Source organism: Siphateles boraxobius, unplaced genomic scaffold (genome assembly GCF_051911475.1).
Source record: "Siphateles boraxobius isolate OS27281-9 unplaced genomic scaffold, OSU_SipBor_1 8, whole genome shotgun sequence".
In the NCBI taxonomy this organism is placed as follows: Eukaryota; Metazoa; Chordata; class Actinopteri; order Cypriniformes; family Leuciscidae; genus Siphateles; species Siphateles boraxobius.
Genome location: NW_027509208.1, coordinates 9,462,612 through 9,489,892, shown reverse-complemented (window position 1 = coordinate 9,489,892; position 27,281 = coordinate 9,462,612). Strand labels below are relative to the sequence as shown.

General features: G+C 35.6%; 3 protein-coding genes across 18 annotated transcripts in view; 1 reads left to right on the top strand and 2 right to left on the bottom strand.

Moving 5' to 3' along the window:
- Nucleotides 1-261: 261 nt before the first annotated feature.
- Nucleotides 262-17,959, bottom strand: exoc1 (exocyst complex component 1). Of its 4 annotated transcripts, XM_077219773.1 has the most exons (20): nucleotides 17,790-17,941; nucleotides 17,040-17,171; nucleotides 16,803-16,933; nucleotides 15,875-16,034; nucleotides 15,560-15,577; nucleotides 14,625-14,812; nucleotides 14,161-14,388; nucleotides 13,454-13,586; nucleotides 13,252-13,361; nucleotides 11,247-11,396; nucleotides 9,804-9,912; nucleotides 6,943-6,987; nucleotides 6,275-6,438; nucleotides 4,722-4,823; nucleotides 2,806-2,879; nucleotides 2,437-2,665; nucleotides 2,165-2,348; nucleotides 1,281-1,480; nucleotides 885-1,079; nucleotides 262-761 (listed from the first exon to the last, which is right to left on the bottom strand). In XM_077219773.1, the coding sequence occupies exons 2-20, from the start codon at nucleotides 17,161-17,163 to the stop codon at nucleotides 609-611; spliced, it is 2,697 nt and encodes an 898-aa protein (XP_077075888.1). In that variant the 5' UTR covers nucleotides 17,164-17,171; nucleotides 17,790-17,941; the 3' UTR covers nucleotides 262-608. The 4 variants fall into 4 exon arrangements, with proteins under 4 accessions (XP_077075888.1, XP_077075889.1, XP_077075890.1 ...); XM_077219774.1 differs by lacking the exon at nucleotides 15,560-15,577 and having other exon boundaries at nucleotides 17,790-17,959; XM_077219775.1 differs by lacking the exon at nucleotides 6,943-6,987.
- On the top strand, nucleotides 16,008-23,196 carry LOC143728878 (ectonucleotide pyrophosphatase/phosphodiesterase family member 7). Of its 2 annotated transcripts, XM_077219778.1 has the most exons (6): nucleotides 16,008-16,087; nucleotides 18,584-18,711; nucleotides 19,702-19,847; nucleotides 20,641-21,267; nucleotides 22,408-22,639; nucleotides 22,800-23,196. In XM_077219778.1, exons 1-6 carry the CDS (start codon nucleotides 16,011-16,013, stop codon nucleotides 22,871-22,873), a joined length of 1,284 nt encoding a protein of 427 aa, XP_077075893.1. In that variant the 5' UTR covers nucleotides 16,008-16,010; the 3' UTR covers nucleotides 22,874-23,196. The 2 variants fall into 2 exon arrangements, with proteins under 2 accessions (XP_077075893.1, XP_077075892.1); XM_077219777.1 differs by lacking the exon at nucleotides 16,008-16,087 and having other exon boundaries at nucleotides 18,471-18,711.
- Nucleotides 23,054-27,281, bottom strand: part of mideasa (mitotic deacetylase associated SANT domain protein a) — a 12,115-nt gene continuing 7,887 nt past the window's right edge. For 2 of the 12 annotated variants that reach the window (XM_077219763.1, XM_077219764.1), the window contains exons 10-14: nucleotides 26,244-26,332; nucleotides 25,993-26,115; nucleotides 25,637-25,744; nucleotides 25,263-25,474; nucleotides 23,054-23,953 (exon numbers count right to left, since the gene is read on the bottom strand). In XM_077219763.1, the coding sequence (XP_077075878.1) occupies nucleotides 23,719-23,953; nucleotides 25,263-25,474; nucleotides 25,637-25,744; nucleotides 25,993-26,115; nucleotides 26,244-26,332 (767 nt within the window). In that variant the 3' untranslated portion in view covers nucleotides 23,054-23,718. Of the gene's footprint in view, nucleotides 23,954-25,262; nucleotides 25,475-25,636; nucleotides 25,769-25,800; nucleotides 26,116-26,243; nucleotides 26,333-27,281 lie in introns of those variants that run through there. The other 10 variants (XM_077219765.1, XM_077219766.1, XM_077219767.1 and 7 more) reach the window with 7 other exon arrangements.

Genomic DNA, 27,281 nt, shown 5'->3' with positions numbered 1-27,281 from the left:
AGAAAGCTCTCACATCTCAGTCCACACCACAAGTATGACGTCGATAACAACACAGAAAAACAACATTGTTGGAATCACTTTAGATTCAGGTTGATTTTTTTATGAACAATAGAAACATCAATCAGAATCAGACAACAGAACAGCATGCCATGGTCTGTTGGTCTGGACGCCAATATCGTTATTGTAATTGGCGTGAAATGAACAGACACCTATCTGCTTTATAATCAACAATCAATTACAAGAATAACGAAATAAAGAAAATTTACTTTAAAAAGTATGCTTTATTTACTTTCTTATGACTCCAGGCCGTTTATTTTGTGATTTTCTTTACAGACAGATACTCATCAGCATTCAAGTGCATGAAAGATCAGCCACACACATTTTTAGTGTCGAGTGTAATAATAAAAAAAGTTCAGTCATTTGCGATTCACTAAACTAAAGTTATATGAAGAATTGTTGGTTTTCAACAAAACTCATGGAATCAGTAACAACAGAATCTCAAGTTACAAACAGGGTTCCAGTGTTAGTTCCCTTAAATGTACTGTAATATATGTACAAATTAAGCACTCATTCTCTCCCTCTCTCTCACTATGATTTAGCTTCCTGTTTTAGTGCGACTGAGCGATACTGGAGAAGTACTCCAGCATGTCTTGAATGGTGAACTCCATGGTGATTCCAGACCCCGGGTAGCAGCGGTTTATCAAGCCCTCAAAGTGCTTGTATTGTCGAATGAACTCATCCTGCATGGAATGCCAAACAACCTAATGGACAGAACAAAGTTCACATTTAAACTGACATACTCAAGAATCTCAAAAGATTATAAATGCTACCATATTCAATTTAGCTATTTAGTGTTTCATTATTTGACTCTTGTTCTTTTTCACCTGTAACAGACTCTCCTCCTCACACAGGTGCTTATCCACCTTCCTGTAGAGGTTGTCCAGGCCCTTTTTCACCTCTTTGCCAGGGTATTCTTTAATAACCTTACGCAATTCCTGTTTATTGAACGCCAGCTGGTAGCTCACTTCTTCTTCTCGCACACCCTGGGCTACACGAGCCTCTACACCCTCAAAGAAGTGCTGCAAGATGTGAAGACAGTTAACCATGGTCCAGGACACTTATTACACTCTAATGCAAAGATGAAGACAGCATAAACAAATGCTGAAAAATCCAATTACATTAATAATCCAAACACATTTTAGTTTCATTACTAAATTCCTCATTTACACAGATGTACTGGAAAACTGCACAATCCAGGATTCCATTAAGATTTGTCTCACATTGAGTTTCTCCAGCGGTTGACCCAGTGAGTTGATGACGTAAGCCTGCAGGTGTTCGGTGTATTTTTGCTTGGCCTCCTTTCTCTCTGCCTCCAGACAGGAAATCTTGAGGCTGGACAGAGTTGAAAATATATGGTGGAAGTTCTCCATCATCACCACATCACGTGGAGTCTTCTGGCTTTCGTTGGACACTTTCTCCACTATAGATACACAAAAAGACAAGAGTGTGGAAAACAAACGATATAGCAGAAAACAAATGATATAGCAGAACCGCAAATAGTAAAAACCTAAACCTGATTATGTATAGTGGTTTGCCGCCCATAATTTAAATGTGTTTATGCTCCTGATGTACATGAAGAATAAAAATAGTCACATTTTCAATTAATGGACCAGCACCCTTGAGTCTTAACTGTTTCTCAAAAGTGTTGTTATTGTAAAGCTAAAACTATTAATTATTAATCATTGCCGGTAATTGAAATATTAGATGAAAGACTTCAACTTAAAAAAAATCTTGCCTTGGTGACTAACTGAAATAAGTTTAGCCTTAAGGACTAAAATTATTAGACCTAAAACTGAAATTTAAATAATTTAAAGCTATGTAAAAATATAGCTACGTACAAAAAAAAAAAAATACACAAAAATTACAAAAGCACAAAACAAAATTATAAAAAAATATAAACAAATAAAAAAAATAATAATACTAAAACTACATAAAAAACTAAAACTAAAATAGCACTGTTCTCAATGCCTCACCTCCCATGTTATCTTTTCTTTATATTTCAAAAAATGTCTGAAGCGTAGAGCTTCTCAAGCATTCTCACATCTATTCAAGATTTAATAAATGTATTAAATGCATGAAAGGTCCGGTTGGTTATGACCCTTACCGTTATGGAACACGGCTCTGATGAGTTTGATGTAGGCTTTATCCAGATCACCCCGTCGCTCTGCGTTTCGGAAAATAGCTTCAGCCAGCTTAGCAAACTCCTCAAAGCCAGTGACAAATGGCAGGATGCCCACTTTACTCTTCTTTGAAATCTTCACTTCCTCCATCTGACGAATCTGGCCCGACTGAAAGAGCAACAGAAACATCAGGCTTCAGATGCTTGTCCAAACATCAATACAGAGATAAAAAATGCTTATCATGAGCTCAACTTACAATGCATTTATCAAAGTTTCTCTTGACAGTGACCAGCACATTGCCCAGTGTTGTGCTGAGATATGAGGCGGGATCGACATTTTCGGCTGTCCAGACGTGGTGACTCATCTTCACCAGCATGTAGAGAGAGTTGAAGCTGTCTATCTTATCACCTAAAGCTATCAGACTGTTCAGCTCTGTCTCGATGCTCTGAAAGATCTTATTCATCATCATCCGAACCATGTCCTTACTGCAAGAGAAATGGATGTACGATCATTTTTTGAATTTGAATGCTTATTTAATCTGCTTAAAAACAGATTTGACTGTTAAATGGATGACTGACAGAAAAAAAAATGAATGAACTAAGAGCTCAAGAGAACTGTGACTCACTCAGATATTGAAAATCTATGTTCACTGGTAGGTCTGGAGTGCACTGTTCCATCGGTGTCCTCCACATTCTCTGCCTAATGAGGCATTTAGAACATCATTAAATATGACATATTACCGCTTTTCACAAGATGTAATATAAATCTATGGTGTCCCCAGAATGTGTCTGTGAAATTTCAGCTCAAAATACCCCCAAGATCATTTATTATAGCTTGTCAATTTTTTTTTTTCAAAAACACAGTTTTTGTATGCGTGTCCCTTTAAATGCAAATGAGCTGCTGCTCCCCACCCACATTCAGAAGACTGTCATCCTTTATAGGAGCTTCAAATACAATAACAAAACATGCAAAAAATCTCAGAATCTCATCCAAAATCTCAGAAATAACCAGTAGCGGAGTGCAGCCTTACAGAGAGACTCAGGAAGAGGTTGCCACTTTTAGACGCATAAGGACGTTTCTGAATGGTTAGTGGATACATTTATGTAATTTTTGTGGAGTTACATTGATTCATCTGTTTCTGGGGGATGTCCATTGAAAATAAATTAATCAACTGCTCTTTTCTCTGGGACTCGTATGTAATTTTTGACTGTACTAAAGCATAAAAATACCATAATATGTTAGCAGAGATTTAGGTAACATGCTGAGTTCAAATATCTGTTACTCCAAAAAACAAAGCTACCGCCAGTTATTCTGCTTTGAAATGTGCGTTCCGTGTCGGAACGTCTGTTTATGTTTTGGTCTGTGTGATCCCGGCCACTGAAAATTTACCCAATAGTGTTTCCACACCCTGGGTTGCCAGCAGAAAACACAGCTTATTGCAGTCATGGAAACCAGCAAACAAACAGGTGCAGAGACCCCAGATTCTACCTGACCTCAGCATTCACCTAAAAATCTCTATGACAAGAGGCATATTAAAATATGGATAAATATTCAAGATGCATTTAGTGTAAGGCTTGTTCCAACGCTTTCCATTGTCAATTGCACTTGTTCCTGTTGCATATCTGGCAAACCGCGTGTATCTTGAGTCAAAGGCTGATTCCGAACTCGCCCCTATACCCTCATTCACTATTCCCTACGTTAGTCCACTAGTACAGTTCACTTGAAGGAGTGAATGAAAATGAGTGAGTGGATTCAGAAAGCCGTTGAGTATACATCGGTTGTACTTTCGTTATTGTGCTGCATTGTGGGATAGAATGAGTGCACTCGATAACATTCACTATGGTTTCGGACACCACTACAAATGGCTGTATAGGGGGCGATTTCGGATTCAGCACAAGTGTGCCAAGCGTGAAAAGTCCTGAAAAGCGACCCTGGTGACTGGCTGCAGTATAGGACTTAAACCCCACCCTCTCCATGTAATCGAATGGGACGTGAACCAACCTAAAAGATCCAATTACATTCCAAATCATCTTTTTCCAAAGATTTTTTCTGTCATTTTATGTAGTTCTCGTCATGCAGACGTATGTTCTAGTGTTCGCTTGCCCAATAATTTTGGTTTTAGTTAGTTATTTGATGCTATAAAAATGGAGTGTAACATCATGATTGACAGCTGTACTATCGAATGAGTCTGCGAGTGTAGGAGTGTGGGCGGGACCTTGATGCTGTGGCTCCACCTCAGGATCACTATTGCGCAGACGCAGGCTCTGAACGACGTAATCGGCAACGACCATTACTGGGATATTTTGGCTTCATTTTTCTACAGTGGATGGAAGAAGAAATGTCCATCTTTTTTACAGTCTATGGTTGAGTCTGAGGAGGAGGGGGCAGGGGGAAACAACTCTCTCCAATATTTATAATTTGGACTGCAGAACCCATTTTAACTGCTAGCAGTCAATATTACATACTGCACCTTTAAAAACACCATCACACACAAATACAATACACGCACATATCTGAACCAGTACAGTGTCTGATACTCACCTGAGCTAGTGTAGGATTTTGCTGCAGCTTGAAGAACTTGCTGATAAAGTCCTGTTCAGCCAGACACAGCGGCTCCAGCTCACTCAAAACTTGCTCAAAGATCTAGAAAACAGCACACAGAAAGGACCACAAAGCCTTAAGGGACATATTTACACTACCGTTCAAAGGTTTGGGGTTGGTACAGTTTTTTTAGTTGTTGAATATTTTATTTTTCCTTTGTAATGTTATACATCAGCAATACAAGACAAAGAAAAAGACGAAAGGACTGGACTTTAGCTTTTCTAAAGGTATATATACTATTATAATTGTATATATACCTCCGAAAACCACAGACTAATTGTAATAACAGTATCTGATTTCCACTTCATTGCAATACACTTCTTGGCAATGAATACATTTTATCTCATGGCTTTACTTGAGGTTGAAATTGGTGAAGTTACCCAATAAACATTTATCTGGGTCTACTGGGAACGGGAAGGTGAATCCAAGTATAACAGATATAATACTGCAATTCTTTAGCCAGAATACATAAACTAAAGGCCTCCATTAGGAGCTTAAAAAGAACCCTCGTCTATACCAAATCTAAAGCACAGGGGTGAGAATTTTTAGAGGTGAGAACTTATGCAGAGTCTAGATGTGGTGAAATAAAATTGGGGAAGAAAATTAAATGGAGTCAGTCTATATCTACAGTTTAAATAAGATTTGATTCCTTCCTTGCATGGTTGACTCCAGACTTCTCCATCTGTGATAATGCCTAAATCATGTTCCCAGCTTATTTTATATTTGTCTAATTTAGGTTGAGATTTATTTGTCATCAGGGAATTATATATTCTAGAGATTATTTCTTAAAATAAAAGAGTTGCTCCAGCTGTTAAACTAGGCAACTACAGTTGGGTTGGTAGGATTTTATCATATTTTTAAAAGAAGTCTCTTATGCTCACCAAGTCTGCATTTATTTGATCAAAACTGCAGTAAAAACATTAATATTGTGAAATATATTTAAAAAAAAACTGTTTTCTATTTTAATGTATTATAAATGTTATTTATTCCTGTGATGGCAAAGCTCAATTTTCAGCATCATTACTCCAGTCTTCAGTGTCACATGATCCTTCAGAAATCATGCTATAATGCTGATTTGGTCCTCAAGAAATGTTTCTTATGATTATCAAATGTTGAAAACAGTTGTGCTGCATTATACTTTTGTAGAAAGCATGATACATTTTTTAAGTTTCTAATAGTGAACATAAAGATAAAAAAATAGCGTTTTTTTAAAATAGAACTTTTGTAACATTATAAAGGTCCTAAACTGTCATTTTTGATAAATTGAATATGTCCTTGCTGAATAAAAGTAGACCTTTTCATTTATTTTAAATGATGATAATAATAATAATAAAAATCTTACTGACCCCAAACTTTTGAATGGTAGAGTAAGATTTAAAATATATTTTGCACAACAAATATCAGTATTTATCTTCATTTGAAGTGAAAATTCAGAACCAATCAGCATCTTTAAATTGGGCTAGTACAATCCACAAGTCTTTGTGGCATCGTACCTTATCAAACCTAGTTCTGTCTGCTACATCCAGGTCAGAGGCGGACATGTTGCCCATATCAAGCAGAGAAGACGACTGAGAGCGCCTGCTGTTGGAGCTGCTCACAGCGAGTTTATTCAGACTTGAGGTGGAGCCTGTAAGCTTCCCAGAACTCCCATGCAGGCCTGAGAGAGACCATTAGAGGAGAAACCATTAAAGCATGAACTGGATATTAAATATACCAGCCAGATGTACTTAATTCATATACAGCTCACTTTTCTATATGAGTTATTAAACTTACCTTGGCGAGCACGTTGATCTGAATGCAATGCAATGCATGCAATCCAATTACCAATAATCTCATATAGATCATAGAGGATTTATTGCATAATATAAAAAAAAACTCCCTTTAACCCCTGATGCATTAACATTAAACATTTTAAAATCTGATATCATTGGACATGTTTGAGGTTAGTCTTGATCAAGAAAAAAGTGATTAAGGTAAGATGAAATCCTTAAAATGGTGCATGTAACTCAAGCTTAGAAAAGATTGTAAATATGTTTTGCATACACATGAAACATTGAAACTGAAGATAATGGTTTACTGTGTTTGTGTGGCAGAATTTCCTTTTGACTAAGAGGAAGCAAGGCATTATGGTATAGGCATGGGATGTGGCACTGATACTTACTCTCCGTCTCCTGTTTGAGAGCACTCTCTTTCCGCGGAAGCGTGGCTGGAGGCCGGTTAGAAAGGCAGGCATCAGAGACAGAGACACGTTAGGCTTACAACATGCAGCATGGTGCCAGAGTTAGGGGTTAAGGGTCAAAGTTTTCAAATATGACATGCACTGCAGTGGCTGAATTTAGGCAAAGTAGAATTAGGGCTCAGTGCCCATTTGGAAACAAAAACCTCCTTTTCTTTCATCATGTGGAGGAAAAAGCTGAGACTGAGACTGGTAACGAAAGCTGGTAAAAAAACAAGAGGAACATTTTATTTACACCTGGAAGTTTCCCATCATGAGCAGGGAAAATAGGGATATGCCCAATAGGGATGGGCATGAGTAATTGAGCACTCTGAAATGACAGCAGTGATCATCTGTGAAAGACTTCATTTTACGTATATGAATTTTAAGTATATGAATATTACATACATTTTACATATATGAAAATCCAGTTTTAATTATATGCAAGCATGCTAAAAAGGGCCTAATATATTAATTTTGTTTAGTAGAACACAAGAGGGCATTTTAAATTCAAAAACAGTTATGTGGAGCACAACAGAATGGAACGGTATTTTTAACTTTACACAATGTCTTAAAGGGATAGTTCACCCAAAAATGAGCCCATGATTTACTCACCCTGAAGCCATCCTAGGTGTATATGACATTCTTTTTTCAAACAAATAAAATCTGAGTTATATTAAAAAATGTCCTGGCTCTTCTAAGCTTGATAATGGGAGTGAATGGCTGTATGTCTTTGGAAGTCCATCAAATTGCATCTATTCATTATTGAAACAACACCAAAGATTCTTTTGTATCTTAAAATAATGTTTCCAAAATCGTTTCAGTGGTTCATCAACTCGTAACAGGGTGAAAGGCACTTCTGCAGTCACTTTCCGGCCCTTTATCAGCTATAACCGCATATGCAAGTTTGCCAGATCGGGTAGCGGATTTGTAGTTCGAATGAGACATAAGAAACTACAAATTTGACTTGCTTTACGGCAAGCGTTACAATAGCCGATAGGTGGAGCAAGGCTCTGGGTGGAGCGTACTCGGCAGGTACATATAAATGGAAGATACCAAGCAGCCAGGTAGCTTTTGAATTGTCATCATGACGGAGTCTGATGTCAGAGGAGGCGAAGAAAAGAAAACGGGAGCATGATAGAGAAAAAACTCAAACTAGAGTGAACATTGGACCTAATAAAGGCCATCTGAAGTGAAGCGATGCGTTGGTGTAAGAAAAATATTCATATTTAAAACTTTATCGACTAAAATAACTAGCTTCCGACAGACGGCTGTATGCATCGATTTACGCCAAAAGAGTAACCCTTGAATTTGACGCACAACTTAGAGACGGCAATTGACGCCTCTCGCGGTTCAAACGGGGCTAGGCAGTCGCGTTCGTCATTACGTTGTGCGTCAAGTTCGAGGGGTTACTCTTTTGGCGTAAATCGATGCATATGGCCGTCTGTCGGAACGCCGGAAGCTAGTTATTTTAGTCAATAAAGTTTTAAATATGGATATTTTCCTTACACTAACGCATCACTTCACTTCAGAAGGCCTTTATTAACCCCCAGAGATGCGTGGAGCACTTTAATAATGAATAGATGCACTTTGATGGACTTCCAAAGACATACAGCCATTCACTCCCATTATCAAGCTTGGAAGAGCCAGGACATTTTTTATGTAACTCCGATTGTATTTGTCTGAAAGAAGAATGTCATATACACCTAGGATGGCTTCAGTGTGAGAAAATCATGGGCCAATTTTTATTTTTGGCGGAACAATCCCTTTAATGTGACGCTTTTTGTGTGAAAGAAAAACAGCAAAATGCCCATCCCTAGTTTACAAAAAATATAGCCTATAATATAATTATACCCTTTCTTTACATCTTAATATATCTAAATACAGAATAAAAAAGTAACATTTGTCCTAAAACACTCGAGTTCAAAAGTATGGGGTCAATATTTTTTTTTTTTAAAGTGACAGTAAAGGCATTTATAAGGTTACACAACATTTAATTTCAAATAAATGTTGTTCTTTCAAAATGTATATTTATCAAAGAAAAAAAATGTATCATGGTTTCCGATCATGTGACACTGAAGACTGGAGTAATGATGCTGAAAATTCAGCTTTGCCATCACAGGAATAAATTATTTTAAAACATATTACCATTGAAAAAAAAGTTACTTTAAATTGTACTAATATTTCACAATATTTTACTGTATTTTTGATCAAATTAATGCAGCCTTGGTGAGCATAAGAGACTGCTTTAAAAAATATATATATTTATACAGTATATATTTTTACCAACCCCAAACATTTGCACAGTAGTGTAAATACTAAATAATTCCCTCTTTATTCTGTTTTGAAGTATTTGGTGAAATGCAGTTGTAAACATCCAGGGATCTCATGTATTCAGGTTTTTCCCCCACAAAACAATTTGAGTGTCATGCCTCTAATACACATGTAATGGCATACTGGCATGTGTAACAGTACACACACTGTGGGCCATGCAGCACATGTCAGGACATTACTATGAAAACGTGATGTAACACCATCATATCAGAGACAAGCGATGACTGACACCTCAATGATTTCACTAGAGAATTAAGTCGGATAGTTTAAATTCAACTCTAAACTGTGTGTTTGTCATGTGGTGTAACATGAAAGAAAAACAAAAGTAGATAGCAAAGAGCACACACACTATGACAAACACACAACATAGCAAACACAAGACACACACTGACTTAAGACATAGCATGGACATACATCCTGTTCCAAAAGTTTCTTGATAAACAAACAAAAGTATGTTTTTTTTGTGGTCTTACCAAATTTTCCTTTCCCATCCTTACTAGTGCCCGCCATTTTGATCTTTGCAACTTCAAAGAAGTCCTTAATTTCCCGCTCATAGAGTCGAGTCATGTAATCCACGTAAGTCTGTAAAAAACATAAGGGAGGATCAGGAATTTGACCAAATTCCAATTTTTTTATTTCTCAGCATTTTTCACATTTAGAAGAAGATATAGAGAACATAGGAAATAATGAGGAGAGAGACAGAGGGAACAAGTGACGAACTGGCACAGCAACATCCAGGCCACATGTGCTATCTCATCTGGATTTTATGGATTAATAATAGAGGGTACAGACAAATGCATCTAAAACATTTGGGAATCAGTTTGGAACTGAGTGATGATCAGAAAAAGAATAATCACTCCAACTAGACCCTTAAATATGGCTTTGCCCTTGAGTTTATTGGGTTTAACGTCTATAGAATTACATTAACAGTACTATTAAGTCTGAGCAGAGCTGAAATTAAATATAACTGCTTTTTTCCTCCACTTACGCTGCCATTTCAAAAGGAAAGCCACCGGCTCTCAGAGGACATCGGGATAAGACATTGCAGTGTTATTATAATGGCATTTTAATGGTTACTGTAACTGATGGCCATAAATTGTAATAGACTTTATCAGGTTTTTTTTTTTTTTTTACCTGTGATTACTGTTGATGATGTAGTTGTTTTAAACATAATAATTTTACAGTAAAACATACTTCAGTGATGGCACTGAGTGTCTTATTAAAATAAAGTCCCAATTATGATCTTAATTAAGGGATAAATTAAAATGTGCCTACTTACTTTCTTAATGCAAGTTTTGGGTATGTACGCCATTGAACAATTCATATTCATAAGTTAAAGATTTGTCAGAGCATGTTATTTCAGAGCGAGAAAAAATATTTTTGCAATTTTCAACCTCTAAAAACAACCTTCCTGCTCTGCTGATGTCACTAAGGCTGTGCATACTACTGGATATTGTTAACTTAAGTTAGCCAAATAGCTATTGAGACATTTTTTAGGCTAGCATATTCACATTCAGTCTGATATATACGTAACACATACTTCTCCACCATCTAAATAAATTAACAATGAATAAAATAAAAGTTCCATCCAACATTTTTCACTCTGATATACAACACATTACAGTGTATGTCAGTAAAACTGGTCACAAAAAGCAATTCACTATGATTTTAATGACAATATTATTGTGATGCTGTAATGGTAATAATCTGTAGTGCTACGAAAAAGTAAGTATGTGGATTTAATCATGTTTTTGTCCTTGACTTTTGCCACATGCTTCACCGATTAGTTTCCATACACTTTAATGACTATCAAGAAGGAACTATTTGTATAAACGTGACAGAATGCTTCCAAACCTCAATGTTGCCTGATATCAGTCATGATAATCACAGCAGTGATAAAAGTGATAAACACTCACCCTGGAGAGGCCCTCATATTTCTCTCTCTGGGTGTTCTTCAGCCACTCCATCAGTTTGGCATATCTGAGCAGGTCTCTGTGCAGAGGGCTGTGTTTGGGTAGTGTCAGATCAGCTGTGTGCTGGGACAGTGTGGAGCTCTGATCGTGTCCCTACACACACAAACACACAGACAGAATCAGTGAGTGAAAACACTTTCCAATCAAGGAAGACACACAAACTCTCACTCCCACACAGGGCTGGGTAAAAATACAGATTTTCTGATTAATCGTGATCTTTATTTGACCAATTTCAATATCGAAGTCCCAGGTTTTAAAACATATTTAAAAAAAATCTGCTGACACTGCCGTGGACATGAGGATAAGACATTGCAGCAATATTATATTATGATAGCATTTTAATGGTTACTGTAACTGATGATAAAGGTACTGTGTCAGTGGTCACAAATGATAATGGACTTTATCAGGGTCATAACAAAACATATAATGCAAAATATAATGCTTATACGTTAAAACATTCATCTTTATTTGAACAATTTCATTATAAATTCAATAAGTCCCAACATTCATTGTTTACTCTATCAGTATTTTCAGTGGCTGAGTAAAAACTTATTTAAAAATAAGATTTGTGGACATACATTCGCAGTCTGTATTGAATGTGATTTAATAAACGACTTGTTAACCGAAAATTAATGGTAAAATAGCGGTCCTTCTATTGAGTTGTCCTTGTGGGCTGCAAGCAAAAACAAATTCGAGAAAAAGAAAAAAAGTCCAGAAGGAACCAGTTCCTTTTCAGTGAATCAAAAACATACAACATGACCAGTCTGATTTATGAACAAATTACTCTTATGAACAGGTTATTTTTAGTGAATCAAAAACATAGAGTGTGATCAGTGTAGTTTCATTAATGAACAAATGACTCTTATGAACTGGTTCTTTTCACTTCATTAAAAACATACTGTACAACCAGAGTTGACCTATTAAAAAAAGTATATGTTCTTTTAATAAATAGTTAAACAATACAAGTTACTTATTGAATCGGTCTAAAACACTGCCCTGTGTACAGCAGCAGAAGAGAGAGAATATCTTCCCTAGAGAAAATGGACATTATGATGGAATCAAATGAGAGAGTTTGTGTATTAGTGTCAAAACAAATATCGAAATCTGTATAAACACCCAGCCCTACAACCACACAAAAGATTGCTGTTATATTACAGTGACACTGAGTTCAAACCGTAATTAGTTGGGTAACAACCACCAAGCGTCACAAATCCATGAACACTGCCACAAAACCGACAGTGACTGCCACAAAAAATTCTCACAGTCAACCAGTTCCTTCTTAATGCATCTATAAAACATCCACATCATAAAGGCAAACACTACAGGAACTGCATGCTGACTAGGCCACATCTTCTCACGAGCATCCCATAATTCCATCGGAGAGTGAGCAAAACAAGGCAATGAAGACCCCTTCACATCTTCAGGGGACACAATCAACAACTACTAACACAAGTATGATGTTGGCAAGGAGGTTTATGGAGAGATCATCTTAGAAGCCTAAGATGAGAACGTCTGGATTACATCACCATGAACATGCTTAAATGAAATGTTTCCATGGAGAGAGAAGCATTGATGAGACAGTTAGGTCTAAGAAAGAGGAGTTGCGTGACTGTTAGAGTGGGCGGGTCAAACATGATGCTGGAGTGGGCGTACTCACAGGGAGTGACAGACAGGACGACCTATAGAACTGAGGGATGGTCATTTTGAAGTGACTGAAGTGGTTGAACTGACAGAGGAACAGAAAGCACAGTGTAGTAAAGTGATATAGAGAGACACGACTGGTGGCCAAACAGGAAGACAGGAGAAAGAATCAATCAAAGACAGAGGTAGATAATAGACTCATAGGAAAAGGAGAGGAAGCCTAAAACTCCTCAGAAATGACACACATTGCCATTCATTTAAGATGTGCATGTACTTTACCTGTGTACTACGTGTGTAATAATGTTACCTGGTGCACAAACACGTTGTTGAGGTGGTTGGTGAGACGGCGGGCAAAAGCATCTCTGAGCTCAGAAAACAGATGCTGCTGCTGCTTGACTGCCATCAGCTTATCGTGACCTGAACATCATGCAAACATTAGCAATACTGCTCTTGCACACCTGAAATTGCTGTTATCACAAAATGAGTGATGTACAGTATGAGAGCAGTACCTGGTTTGAGCGCTACATTCATGCACTGGGACAGAGCCTCAGAAGCGTTGATGCAGGCCTCAATACCCTTAGGGGAAGACAAATCTCCTTCTTGCAAAGCCTTGATGTGCCCTTTTGATAGATCCATGTAGTTCTACCACGATAAAAAAAGACAAAAAAGTTAAAGCGATAATAATAGACAATAATAATTTCTAATCATACCAATAATCTTTTATTGGAGTTTTGTTTTAATATTAAAACATAAGCAGTACAGAAGCACACTCCATCTAGAACTTTGCTTACCATGGTATTTTAAATAAATTAATAAACAAACATACAGAAGTTTATATAAAATACGTGGCATGCAGCTCTCTTTTGCGAGACAAGAGTGCAACGGTCAAAGGTGTCCGTCTAGAGTACAATGGAAAAGCAGCGCAGAAAACGTGTTCCGTGTGAACGGCTTGGTTGCAGTTTTGATATAACCTAGATATTCTCCACATTGAGCTTCTCTATTTCTGCAATGTTTTGAACGTTTTAAATTAGTTAAACAGGATAGGCTAACAAAAACATTAACATCTCGAGCACCACTGATAAGGCTGCCTGACGCACGACTAAAATTTGAATGCTCCGTTTTTGCATTCGAATGTGGATTTTTATTTTTAATTCTATGAATATTCAAGATTCTAATTTTTATTTGACAGCCCTACTGTGCTCTATCTATAACGTACCACGAGGAACTGGATCTCATCCAGTAGTTTGCCGTTGTTGGTGTTGCTAATCTGAATGAGACGGTTGCTCTGGGAGATCTGGTCCATCTGCTCCTTCACGCTCTGCAGCATCTCCTCATAACTGAGCAACTTGCCTTCGATGTTATCAACCTCTGACAGAGCCTGATCCAGCAGCTGCATCAGGATGTTCACCTGCTTCTCAGAGGCCATGATGGACTGGATGTTAGCCTGAAGAGAAAAGAAGAAATATTATCATTCACAACACCAAAAATAAACCCAGTTTCATTTTAGATATGGGACTATCCACTATTCCCTAATCAGACAAACTTTAAGAACATTTACCTCAACATTTAGATAATTATTTCACGCTCAATACAGATAAAGGTTATAATGAAATCCCAATGAACTACTTCTATTGTTAACACACCAGTGTTTTACGGTTTGAAACGCTTTAACATACTCACCCCATCTAGGACCTGTAGCTCACGGGACAGTTTCTCAGCAAAGGCCTCTGCGTTGGAAATGGCGTACTCGCAGACCTCCATCATGTTCTCAATGTCCTGCTCCTCACGGGCGTTCAGCTCCTGGTAATCGTCCAGAGCATCCTCATCTCCCCCGGCAACACTCTGACTCTCTCCGCTCGGGACCGACTCTGGGGGAAAGGAATAAGACAGTGAGCATTACAATAGTACTCATATAGACCTCAAATGTATGTAATCTACTACCGTTTAAAAGTCTGTGGTCAGTACATTGTTTGTTTGTTTTTAAAAGAAATTATTACTTTTATTCAGCAAGGATGCATTAAATTAATCAAAAGTGAACTGTTCTTTTGAACTATTCATCAAAGAATTCTGACAAAAAAGTCCACAAAAGCTTTTTGATTATAGTACGAAATGTTGCCTGACTAGCAAATCAGTATATTAGAATGATTTCTGAAGGATCATGCAACACTGAAGACTGGAGTAATTTGCCATCATAGGAATGAATGACATTTAAAATATATATTAAAATAGAAAAAAAAAAGTTCAAGTAGAAAGCAATTACTGTTTTTACCGTTTGTTTTTTATTTCAAGTACATCAAATAAATGCAGCCTTGGTAAGCATAAGAGACTTAAAAAACACTTATAAAATCGTACCGAACCCAAGCTTTTCAACAGTATTTATGCATGTGAGTATATGAACTAAACTACTCCATAAATATAATGTAAGTAACACTCATTAAAATAAACACATGCACACAAACAAATCTAGAGAGTGAGCATTGTGCAAATGTTCCCTGATAACTGCATATGTGGTTTAGCAAATTAATTAATGGAAGGAGAGAATGACCATTAATGAGGGGAACTGGAGAAGGGAAATGGAGGAGGATGGAAAATGGAAGGAAAAACAGCGTACAAACCTTCAGCTTTAGGAAGCTCTGGCCAGTGAGAGATTTAAAGAGAATAGCACAGATCAGGTTAAAGCATTAAGGGACACTCAAATAGACATTGCAGAAACCCAAAGAGCTCAGAAAAAGTGAAAGAGATAGAACACTAGCTGCAGGAAAACAGAAACTAGTTTGAGTTCCAACCACTGCAAATGTAATAGTTCTATGTATAAGCTTTAAGAATTGTTTCTATCAAAGGGCTAAGGTAATTACATATTAGAAACACCCTGGTAGTTTAACAACATGCTATTACTCCCCCACACCACCAGGGGCAGTAGTGAGCCATACCTTCCAGCAGCTGAGGACTGACGTTTACAAACTCCACTTTCTTGCGAAGGTAGCGCTGGTTCAGTTTCCAGATACATGAGATGAATGAATTCTTCTCTGCAGTGCTGCTCGCAACCCACCGATAAACCTTCTCAAAATGGAGGTCAAACTCTGGATTCTCCTGAAGAATGGAAGAAATGAAAAAAGTACAAGATTTTCTCATCTGAAATTCAGGTCAATACCAAATCGATAATTATTTTGTTTAATATGTTATGGCCATAACCATATTAAAAACATTTGTCTAAATAATTAAAATATAAAATTTTTGGCATCATAACATTAAAATGTACAGTACGAAAAATGTATATTCACTTTTTGATTTAAATAATTAGTGTTTTTAAAGATGAACTTTAAGTGAGCATTAGGTGATGGCAAGGGTAATCTAAAGTTTAAATTCAATTATTTAAAAAAATGTAATATCCAATAAGTGTTGGTATTGTTAACTAAAGCAAAACAAAAATCGTTTTCGTTAATTTTAAATCAAGCTGAAATAAAATAAAATATAAATATAAGATGAAAAAAAAGAAATAAATAAAAGTAGTATACATTGAAGTACTAATATTAAAAATAGCTCATTCCAAATATTAATATATAGTATATAAATAATACTAAAATAACACTGTATCCAGTATCATCCAATAACCGATCTGGGCTGCATTTCTCAAAAGCATAGTGATCTAAGATGACCATAGAGAGTAGAGACCATTGGTGGCAATAGCCCAATGCTCTACTTAGGCTTACAATTCTTTTGGAAAACGCAGCCCTGGAGAGTACAGATATATCATCCATCTTATATAATATTTAACTAATATATATATATATATTTTATTACTAATCTTTACTTCATCTCTGAATTGATATTGATAACATTTTGCATATGACCTCTGACCTTAGTGGCATCTTTGGCATCAACCTCTGTCAGGTCCCGTAGTTCCCAGGCCATCTGTCTCTTATAGAAATCTCCTTTATCTGACTTCTTCACTTTCACCACCTTCACCTGCACTGGACGCTCTGTAGTCACTAAGGATAATAAACAGAATTGATAGAGGTCAAATAATCATTAAATAAACGTTTACTGATGTGATCTGACATGGATATGTGGGGTCAGACTGTGTCTGTGTTCTACCTGTGGCACATAGGAAACAGTTCTTCTTCTTTTTCCCTGCCTTGCAGACATTGACGATGCTCAGCAGACGCTCGTCATTGGGGGTGAAAATATCCCTCTGAAGGGCGTGCTTGATGGCAGTCATGTTTATTCCTGAAATTAAAAGCACAATTGGGTCTTGGGAATCAGCAAACAATACTTCCACTAAACACATATAAACATATGGGCCTTCTGCTGGTTGATGCTATACTTACTGTACTGATGGTCATTCAAAAGTGTATTATTTTCCATGCAACATAATTCAAAAAATGTCACTCATCTGTTAGCTGTAAGTGTGCAACAATACTGCAAATGTACAAGATACAATAAAACAGTACTAAGAAACATCACAGACATGCAGGTAAAAAAAGGTGTTTTCTAAAATAGAAACATCACATTCATACAAATTTCATTTTATCCATGTGGGTAACTTGTCCATTATTCACAAAGATGTACTAGAAAACACCATGGTGATCCATGTAAATACCACAGTATATGAATATTGTAATTATTGTACTATGATAAACATTAGAATTTTACGTTACACCATACGTAGCACTATTCCGCCACTTTACTTTTTTAAAGGCAGAGGTCGAGGCGTTTTATTTTATCTGTCTTATTTGTCACAATAACAGATGTTTTATATAAAAAGATCAGCTGACACAATAAACAGCGCAGGGGCCTTTTTGAGAAGCTAATAAATTGCGATTAACGTTACTAGTCGAATCTTACCTTACTTACACCCAATGGAGTGGCAAAAATGCTTACTTTAACGCTTTGACTTGTATTTGTTTAAAATAAAAGCTTTTTTTCCCCTGAATATCACATCAGCTGTCAGGGACCCAGCCCTGCAGTGTGAACAAGAAAACTATAATGAGAGGAATAAACCCCATAAACTTCCTACTTCCGCTAGTATTTCCACAATAAAAGTCCCTTACGTCCATTATCAGTATAATGGAACAAACGAAGATACTGTAATATGTTGACAATTATTTTCAATCTGTAGTTCTTGTGTTTATATAAAGATGATATGAACTGATGATCAACCATATAGATCTCTAATCATCCTTAACAGTTTATGAACTCCATCCTTAATTTATAAGCTCCAACGTCCAACCTATGGCTTATCTCTTAAGGTTAAAATGCAAATTGTGAAATGGGGTAATATTAATAATTAAAATAATAAATTAAAACAAGACCTTTTCTACTTTACAGTAGGCTACAATATATTTTAAATGTAAGATTTGTTCACTCAGTGAAAGTATGATAGAAGAGTATGATTTTAATAACAACAAATTGACTAATAACTACAGAAAATATAGCGCTGTTGTCTTATCAGTCCCCTGATAATGCCTGGTAATAACACCAAGATCAGCTTTTGCTGATTTTCATTCTGCTTAACAGTCTCTCAAGATGAAGTCAGAACTTCTGCTGGTGTTGGCTTTGTCTCTCTGTGTGAGCAGTAAACCCCTGTCCGAAAGGAAGAAGAATAATAAGTTGTTGCTGATATCTTTTGATGGTTTCAGGTGGGATTACGACCTAGATGCGGACACACCAAATCTGGACAAGCTTGTTAAAGAGGGAGTTAAGGCAAAGTACATCAATCCCCCAGCGATCACCATGACATCTCCATCACACTTTACAACTATTACTGGTAAGGCTCAACATTCTACTTATATCTAATTAATGTTTGTGTAGAATACACCCCTTACAGAAGGGATACCACAAAAAGAGCAGAACAGAAGCTCTGACACATTCAAAGGCCCAATTCATCCAAATACTGAATTTGTATAGCTTTTGTAATGCATACTTAAATCAGCTGTTGTTTAAACACCTTGCATATGATTTGATTGTTTAGGGAAATTAGTTTAATTTTGAGTCACTAAATAGCCACTGATTAACAACTCAAACTTTAAATTATTAAATAAATAAATATTATATTTTATATATATATATATATATATATATAATATTATATTATATATATATATATATATGAATACATAAATGCATATATATATATATATATATATATATATATATATATATGAATACATAAATGCTAATACTGTACATTTTAAAGAATGTTAATTTTATATAGCCTATTTAATGAAACTGAATATTGTTTAATATAATTTAGCAGAAATAAGTGCACATATGCATGCTTCTGATTCACACTTATATGTGTTGTGTGCCACCATACTGTGATAGTGTTCATGTCCTTGTCCAGTCTGCATTATCATAATGTTCAAAGTCTTAAGCTGTGAACTGAGAACTGCTGAGCACACTTAATTGGCCAATAACCTCAACCTCATTAAACTGTGCAAAGTTAGCATGAGCTCCAACTTTAAGGTTATTTAAATAAGCAGTGTTCCAAGTTCATAAACCTTTGTTCAATGGCCGATTTACAGTTCTTGACATTATGAGTATTGGGTGAAAAAAAGAAAAGAAAAAAGAAAGAAATGTGGGTCTACATGCACGCTGTGATCACAAGTAATCTTAGTTCATTTGAATCCACTATTTGCCACAGAGACTGATTGGTTAATATACAATTTCCAACATTATGTATAGTGACAATTAATACTGACTATATAACTGTACAGCATGGTTTAACAATATGATTGTATCTTAATCTTTCATTTAGGGAGATGGATAGAGGATCATGGTGTGGTCCATAACCTGATGTTCAATGTTACAACTGGGTTGAGACTTACCCATAAGGCAACGCTTAAAAAATCTGAATGGTGGGATAATGGTGCTTTGCCCTTGTGGATAACAGCCCAGAATCAGGTGAACTTGCTCCTCTGACAAGCTTTTTGTGAGCAGATTGTAAGGAGGAAATACAAAATAAATATAAAAAAAATATATATATATAAATTATTTTATATACCGGTATATGTATACAAGTCAAAGGTTTAGAATTATTTAGCTATTTTAATTGCTTTTGAAATACTCTTAAGCTCACCAGGGCTGCATTTAATAAATCAAAAATACAGTAAAAACATTAGTATTGTGAAATATTATTTTAATTTAAAAGAACTGTCTTCAATTTAATATATTTTAAGAGTAATTTATTCCTGTGATGGCAAAGCTGAATTACATTTTAAAATATATTCAAATAGAATAGTTAATTTAAGTTGTAATACTTTCTCACAATATTACATTTTTTACTGAATTTTTGATCAAATAAATGTAGCCTTGGTGACCATCCCCCGGTTTCACAGACAAAGCTTAAGCTAGTCCCAGACTAAAGTGCATGTTTGAGATGTTTTAAATTAAAGCAACTTGCACAGACATATCTTAAAATATAGCAGTGCCATTGTTTTGTCTCAAGATGCACACCAGTAATGTTTTTTTCTAAGGCACATTTATAAAAAGCGACTTAAATGCTTTGAACTAGGTCTAATCCTGGCTTAGTCGAAGCCCTGTTTTTTGAAACTGGGCCTTTCAAAACAATTATTTAAAAAAAAAAATTATTCCAAACTTTTGACCAGTTTAAATATGTCCTATAAAATCATCCATCATTGTGAGTTAATTGACACATAATGGTCTTCCCCAGTAACTTCTCCTATATATTTCAAAGGGTCTCAAAACAGCATCTTTTTTCTATCCGGGTGGAGCAGCAAATTACAGAGGGCAAGCTGTGGATCGTTCCCTGGTGGAAGATCATGGTCAACCTGATGACAATGAGACAAATTGGCGGCAGAACATAGACACTGTGATGGGATGGTTCACCAAAGAGGACTTTGACTTTGTAACTCTCTACAATGGAGAACCAGACAATGTGGGTCATGTTAAAGGCCCTGAAACTCCAGAGAGAAGACAGATCATTGAACAGATCGACCGCACTATTGGCTACCTCAGGGAGGCAATTCACAAGAACGGTTTGACTGATCATCTTAACGTCATCCTGACCTCAGACCATGGCATGACCACTATTAAAAAGGCCAATGAGGTTAATGAGATAAAACTTAGCAATTACATGAGTTTACTCAACCTATCCCGCTTTGACCTGCTCGACTATGGTGGGTTTGGGATGATCACACCTAAAGAGGGCAAAGAACAGGAAGTTTATAATGCCCTGAAGAATATGCATCCCAATCTGACGGTCTATAAGAAAGAAGAGATTCCAGAACACTTTCACATAGGCAAACATGAGAGAATTCAACCTATCGTCCTTCTGGCAGACCTGGGGTTCAATATCAACTCTGTAAGTAGTTTTGGAAATTAATTTAAAAGATCATTTTCATCCCAATGGACCCTTTTCACATTTCCGGGGTTCTCAGGAGCAGAATTCGTCATAGTTGTGCAAAATTCTATAGCGGTATATGGGAGATGACGGCAAATATAATTTTTGTATTTCCATTTCAAAAGAAAAAAATCTGTTATAGAGTTTCCACGACTTTCCACGACTGAGGGAAAAATATAGAGAGACTGAATGCATTGGCAATGAGAGAGAAATATGTCAAATTTGCCATCACTTCCTCAGACGTTGTATTTGAAATTGTAAACACTGGAAATAAAAGCTAGATTTAATTGCCATAGTATATACACTTTGTATAAATACCAAAGGCAAACAAAGTAAACTGAATGAAAACCAGGTGAACATAATCAAACAATCAATGGGAACTATGGAAAAAAACTGTCGGGAAAACAGGAACATAGGAAACTTACACAAAACACAAGAAAACAGAGCATAACCCTGACAGCAGCACCATTAATTAGTTTTTTGTCATTTACTGACAAGGTAATATCACACAATATATAGCGTTGAATAATACATTTATTAAAAATGAAAAATTGAAGTAGACTAGAATTGCGATGTTGATAACTGTGGAAACGTCTCATCACAGTCTGTGAAAAGGGTCTATTGTTTGAAAGCTCACTTAGTACAATCTGACAATATAATATATCCAACCATGGTAATTAACACATGCTGTGCAAGCTCCACATTATTCAGCACAAATGTTTTATGTTTTTTAAAAAGAAATTACTTAATGCTCACCAAAGCTGGATTTTATTTGTTAAATAAAAACCACTCTAATATACTGATTTGGTGCTCAAGAAAAATCTATTATTATCAATGTTGAAAAGGGTTTTGCTGCTGAATATTTTTGTTGTTCTTTGATAAATAGAAAGTTCAAAAGAACAGCATTTATTTGAAATAGAAATCCTTTGTAATATTATAAATGTCTACTGTCACTTTTGATCCATTTATTGTCTAAACAGTAGTGTAAATACTTGAAGCACATTTACGCTATGTTTTGAGGTAGGGTGAATTTATGTAAACAGCCTACCTGAATTAATCATAGTGTTTTCTATTCTAACAATCTGTTTTCTGTTTGTGCAGAGGATCCTTTTGCATATCAACAAAGGAGATCATGGATTCAGTAATGAGGAAATGGATATGAAAATGATCTTTCGAGCCTTTGGACCAGACTTTAGGAATAATTTCTTGGCTGAGCCTTTTGATAGTGTCAGCATCTATCCGTTGATGTGTAAGCTTTTGGGTGTAGTTCCAGAAGCAAACAATGGAAGTCTCAGCGACACCAAAGGCATGCTAGTGGATAACTCTGATGTTGGTAAGCATTTGATTCACATTTGATTTGACTCTCAGAAGAGGGTTTCATTCAAAATGACCTTTCCTGTCAGTCTAACAAATTATTTGAACCATTTTGTTTTCACTACCTGTGTGGATTTTAGAAATATTTAGTAACCAATTAATGGCATTCTTATTTGCAGGTGGTAGCAGTGGAAAAATCCAGGTGTCTTTTACTCTTCTGATACTAATGATAGTTATTTTAACCTTCATTTGAAGAGATTTACCAAACTACTTGTTTACAGCAAATGGCAAACGCTGAATACATTTAAACAGTGAAATCACCTAAATGACTATTAAAGATTATTGTTTTCTAAGTTTTTTTCTTTCAATACCGAATGTGATCATGCTAATGTAACTTTTTCCTTTTCCTTTTTTTCAAGACGAATCATACAAGTTTATACTGAATATTTGTTTTTAATGTGCACACATTTCATAGCAAATATCAAGCATGGTCACAATAGTCAGCAAAGTGTGAAAAATGTGATCAATATGTCAAATATGTATTTGTTGTGATTTGCATTTACATGTATTTTTTTTTATTATCCCTTAATCCCAATATTCCATTCCCTTTTAAGTGCATTGAAAACATAAATATACACATTCTTTTAAATTTAGAGTACTGAAAAAACACACAACAGGATCAATATTGTACACAATATAATACAAAGTGATTCTTTATGAATTATATACATTTCATGCACAAGAAATATTTAATTGAAATTATAGAAGTGTTCTTGATTACATATTATGTATATTACATAAACACATAAAAAAATACAATCTGACTGAATGCATACAAAATTTGTTTGGGAACTTTCTAGAAAAGTTTAACGCTCATATTCGTTTCATTTCATATCAAACTCATTCATCGTGAACGATGCCAAATTGCCACACATCTGCATTTTTTAAAAAATATATACCAAAGGAAAGTTCTTATAAAATTTTGGTAAAAATAAAAAGACAAAGGCATATCATCCACTGTTATCATTTCAAACATCCCACCCAATTTTTGGCACCAACTGGTACTACATAAGACTACTAAAGGAGTCATCTAGTTCCTCAATGCCAGTCCTCATCCTGCTCATCATCTGGCTCTGCTGAGCTGTCCTCAGCTCCACTACTCTCTTCTTTCTTAACTCCTTGGGCCTCCGTCCTCTTTGCTGCCTCTAGCATCTCCTGCTTTGCCTTAGCCACTCGCTCTTCCTCTTCTCTTTGGCGCAGTGCTGCTGCTTTCTTCTCCTGCTCGGAGTGACTCTTCATGTGAGCACTCCTGCTCTTTACTTTATAGAACACCCTGTATATACACACACAAGGACGTCAAAATAAGTACAAAAAAATAAGAAACTGCTTTATATTTGTGTGTGTGTGTAAATATATATATACATATATACATACATGCATACATACATACACACACACACCTACAAACATTGGCTAGCCGTGTGAATGTTATGAATATAGGGATTTATAAAAGCATAAGCAGACAATGAGAAAAAATTCATCTGCCCTTAAAGGGATAGTTCACCCAAAAATATAAATACTGTCATCATTTACTCATGTCGTTCCAAACCCGTTAGACTTCCATTCATCTTCGAAACACAAATGAAGATATTTTAATGAAATCAGATATTTCTGTCCCTCCATTGACATCTACGCAACTACCACTTTGACGCTTCAAAAAGTTAATAAAGAGACTGTAAAACTAATCCATATGAATTGAGAGGTTTAGTCCAAATAGATTTCATAGATGAACGAAAATCTTATGGTTTGGAACAACATGAGGGTAACAATCTAAATCTTTAAGGATACTTTTAAACATAAGTGAAATCATTTCCCTTTAGAGAATAAAATTGCTGAATTATTATATGTGGCCTCAGACCAATGACATATTATGAATAAAATTATAATAAACCTAATATCTCTGCTTAAGAGTACTCGCAGGACATGTATATATATATATATATATATATATATATATATATATATATAATTAGTCAATAAATAATACTGATATTTAAATCAGGGAAAAAAATCAGTCTAGATGTAATATTATTTTTACCATTACATTTAATATTAAATATTAAAATATAATTTTGCAATATTTTGATACATTTATTGTGATAATATATATACTGAAATATTGAAAGTAATATTTCAGTGTCTGAATATCAAATCCCCAGAGAAACTGTACTGAAAACCAGAGATAAAGAGTTCAGTGGGCAGAATTCTCACTCTAATTCTACTTAGATAAGATGTACAGTACAAGAGTAAGATTAGCAGTTTATTTTACAGTCCTGTTCCCCATATACATACATACTATGTACTTATTATAGTAATTGGAATATCTGGGTTATAACTAGGTACTAAGTTCACTGTAAGTACACTTAAGTGCACAAACTGTAAAATAAAGTGCAACCAGAGTAAGAGTAGAAATACAGTACAGTGTAAACCCTCATATAGGTGCAACTGATTTAAGAAAGCTCTGGAAGAAAACTGTTCTCAACTGTCCTTTGAGGTAAATGCAACTAAGACAAAGTTGCTTAATTCAGTTGCTTAATTTTCACAGTAAAAAATCATAGACCAGCATATACAAACTGACTAACCTACTGCACTTCTTGCAAGGGAAAATGCCCTCTGGCTCTCCCTGACTTTTGTTGACGGTTGGGGCCCTGTTTTTCTTCCCGGTATTGTCAGAGCGAGGCTTCGGAGGTGCAGGCGAAGGAGTTTTGAAGGAGGGTTGAGTTGCTGGCATCAGGCCAGAAGACTCTTCCGCAGAGCCATTCTTTTGGTCCTCATGAGCCACGTCTGCCCTCTTCTGGATGAGCCAGTAAAGACAACCACGCAAATAGAATGAGCTATTTATTTGGCTATAACAAGACATTTAATATTCCAACCCAGAGAAACATGAAAAAGTCTTTATGGTGTATCAACTATATTTAAATACAAAGAGGAGTATGCTTTCACTCCAAATACTCACATTCTCATTGTCCTGAAGTGTCTTGTTCACATTTTGTATTCGCTCATCCACATTATCTTTTGTTCCCTCCTGTTGTTTACTATCATTTTCTTCCTCTTTCACATTCATCTATGTTGGAGATGAAAGAACAGACTGATGATATGAAAATGAAAAGTCTCACAGAGGCAAATATTACGAGCACGCATGCATCAAATTGTACAGATTTATTGTAGCACAGATTTTATAAGTGCACAAATTTTGTTTATATTTAAATTATGAATGATTTTCAGCCTGGTTTCACACGTTTGGATCCCACTGTACATGTGTCTAAAAAGTCAAAGACAATGACAATGTCTAACAGCAGTAACAGCCTTTACCACAGGGAGGCTTTCCTCTGGGTCTGAAGGTCCATATGTAAAAGTCCCATTACGACCAACCTTTGCTCGTTTCTTATAAGTGTAGTAGAACTCCACACACTGTGCCACTGTTTTAGTCCTCACCTGCCAAAACAGACAGATTAACAAAAACACAATGTCACCCAAAAAAGGTATTTTTTAACATATTTATTTACTTTATATGAATCAATATATGACCAATAATAATACAGTAAGCAATAAAGACTGCATACCAGTTTTTGCACTAAGAAGAAATCTTTCCTGTAAGCAGAAATCCCCTTGTTGAAGAATCGTTTTTCATCCACAGTCCAGCAATCTGATCCTGTCAATGTTTTAGGAACATTACTCTCTTGCTATCCACCATAAAACATTACAGATTATCTGCTGGATTGCAATTGCAATAATTTAACTATCCATTTACAATGACAGCATGTTAGGGCTGTCAAAAATAAAATTAATTTCTGCGATTAATATTTTCTGTTTAATGAGTTTAAGAGTTAATGTAGCATTCCTTCTTGGCATCCTTTGGCTAGCGTTACAGTATTATGGTGCAAGAGCAAAAATGTGTAAATATTGCAATACTGACATTGTATCACAAGGACTGATCCTCACTTAAAAATACTGATGCCAAATGTTTTAACTTCTAATTTTTCTTATTGTGAAAATGAATGTGCAAAATAAACTTGGGGGAAAAAAACTGACAGCCCTTCTTCAAACAGAGATAGCTGGTATTGTCAGAGACATAAACATTATATTACTATATACACACACTATATTAAAGGCACAGCTAAATGTTTATGTGAAGATTAGGCCTGTCACGATTATTAAATAACCATCTGATCGCTGTTATTTGATGTAACCGCAGATATTTCAGACAACCACTCTTTTGTGAAGACATAGACCAAAAGACACTTTGTTCAAAAACAGCAATGCTTCCAGCTTGTTGCTGAGAAATATAATGAGAAATATAATATTAATTTATAAAATTAAAGAGACTAATTAATCGTCATAATCACAATTATTTCTTCGACAAACAAGGAAAGCCCTAGTGAGTCCCTAAGCCCTAAGTTCATTTAATTTAAATGTTGTTGCAATATTTTTAAGACAATTCAAAGTTAAAATAAATGTTATGGCTTTCAATTATACTGTAATGTTGAAAGGCTATTAATTATTTCATCTCCAGAAATTGAGAAAAAAATCAAATTAATAGAGACACCATTAGCAATATTTGGTATTACTGGCCTTCATTAATAGTACTTAGTAAAAATATG